This window comes from Phaethon lepturus, unplaced genomic scaffold (genome assembly GCF_000687285.1).
Source record: "Phaethon lepturus isolate BGI_N335 unplaced genomic scaffold, ASM68728v1 scaffold33075, whole genome shotgun sequence".
Classification (NCBI taxonomy): Eukaryota; Metazoa; Chordata; class Aves; order Phaethontiformes; family Phaethontidae; genus Phaethon; species Phaethon lepturus.
In genome coordinates, this window is record NW_010543144.1 from 2,171 (window position 1) to 3,226 (window position 1,056).

The window sequence follows — 1,056 nt, forward strand, 5'->3', positions numbered from 1 at the left end:
GGGTGGGGGCATCACAGGGGACGCCCAGAGAGGGATGGGGATGGTGGAAACAGGTGCTGAGGGATGAAGGTGCCCTTGTTCAGAGGGTTCTTGTCACCCTGTCCCCCCTCTGCCCCCTCCTAGGAAATGTTGGAGATCATGAAGTCAATCTACGACATGATGGGGCGCTGCACCCACCCCACCCTGAGGGACAGCGCACCCGCCGAGCATGTGGAGCTGTTCTTCCAGGTGAGACCATCCCGCCTTTTCCCCTCCCAGTGGCCACAAAACCCTGGTGTGTTGGCCGGGGCTGTCAGCACTGCCAGGGATGGGGACGTCCCCACTGAGCCCTTGCTGTTCCCTGGCAGAAGATGGACAGGAACGGTGATGGTGTGGTGACCTTCGAGGAGTTCCTGGAGACATGCCAGAAGGTGAGCAGCTCCGAGGGAGGCTTTGGCATCACTGCCATCCTCCTCCTCACTGCCAGGCCTCCGAGTCTGAGATGTAACCCCATTCCTTGTCCCATCCCAAAACGATGTGCTGAGGGGGCAGGAGAGACAGGGGATGACAGCTCCAGTCACCCCAGGGCTGACGTGAGGAAGGGGATGAGGGGGACCGGGGGCTCTGACCTCTCCGTCCTGCCCCATCCAGGACAAGGACATCATGAGCTCCATGCAGATCTTTGAGAGCGTGATCTAGAACCCGGGACACCCGCTCGGCCCCGCCAGCGCCTCCGCGAGCGGTCGAGGGGAACTTTTTTCCTACTATTTCAGAAAAAATGAAAGGTTAAAGGAAAGAAGAAAATAATCCACCTGGCTCCTGACACTCCTGTTACAAGAGACAAGAGGAGATATGGACAATTTTGCCGGCTCATCTGCCTGAGCCCTCCCTGGCACGGTGCCTGATGGTGCCGCCCTGCCAGCCGGACCCATTTTGGGGGGCAGAGCCCCCCCACAACGAGGATCCTTCTGCCCTGGGTGGCACAGGAGACCTCGCCGCAGCACAAACCCTGGCCCTTTTCCCCAGGATGCGAGCCTTCGGGGAGGGGAACCTCTGTGGAGGGGGTTTCTGTAACGC

General features: G+C 60.1%; 1 protein-coding gene across 1 annotated transcript in view; it reads left to right on the forward strand.

Annotated features, from left to right (window-relative positions):
* LOC104621719 (calsenilin-like) overlaps positions 1-678 on the forward strand; it is a gene marked incomplete at its 5' end in the record, with an annotated part of 1,782 nt that extends 1,104 nt beyond the window's left edge. Inside the window, 3 exon segments of the mRNA XM_010288266.1 lie at positions 124-228; positions 348-410; positions 631-678. Of these exon segments, the coding sequence (XP_010286568.1) occupies positions 124-228; positions 348-410; positions 631-678 (216 nt within the window).
* Positions 679-1,056: the final 378 nt, after the last annotated feature.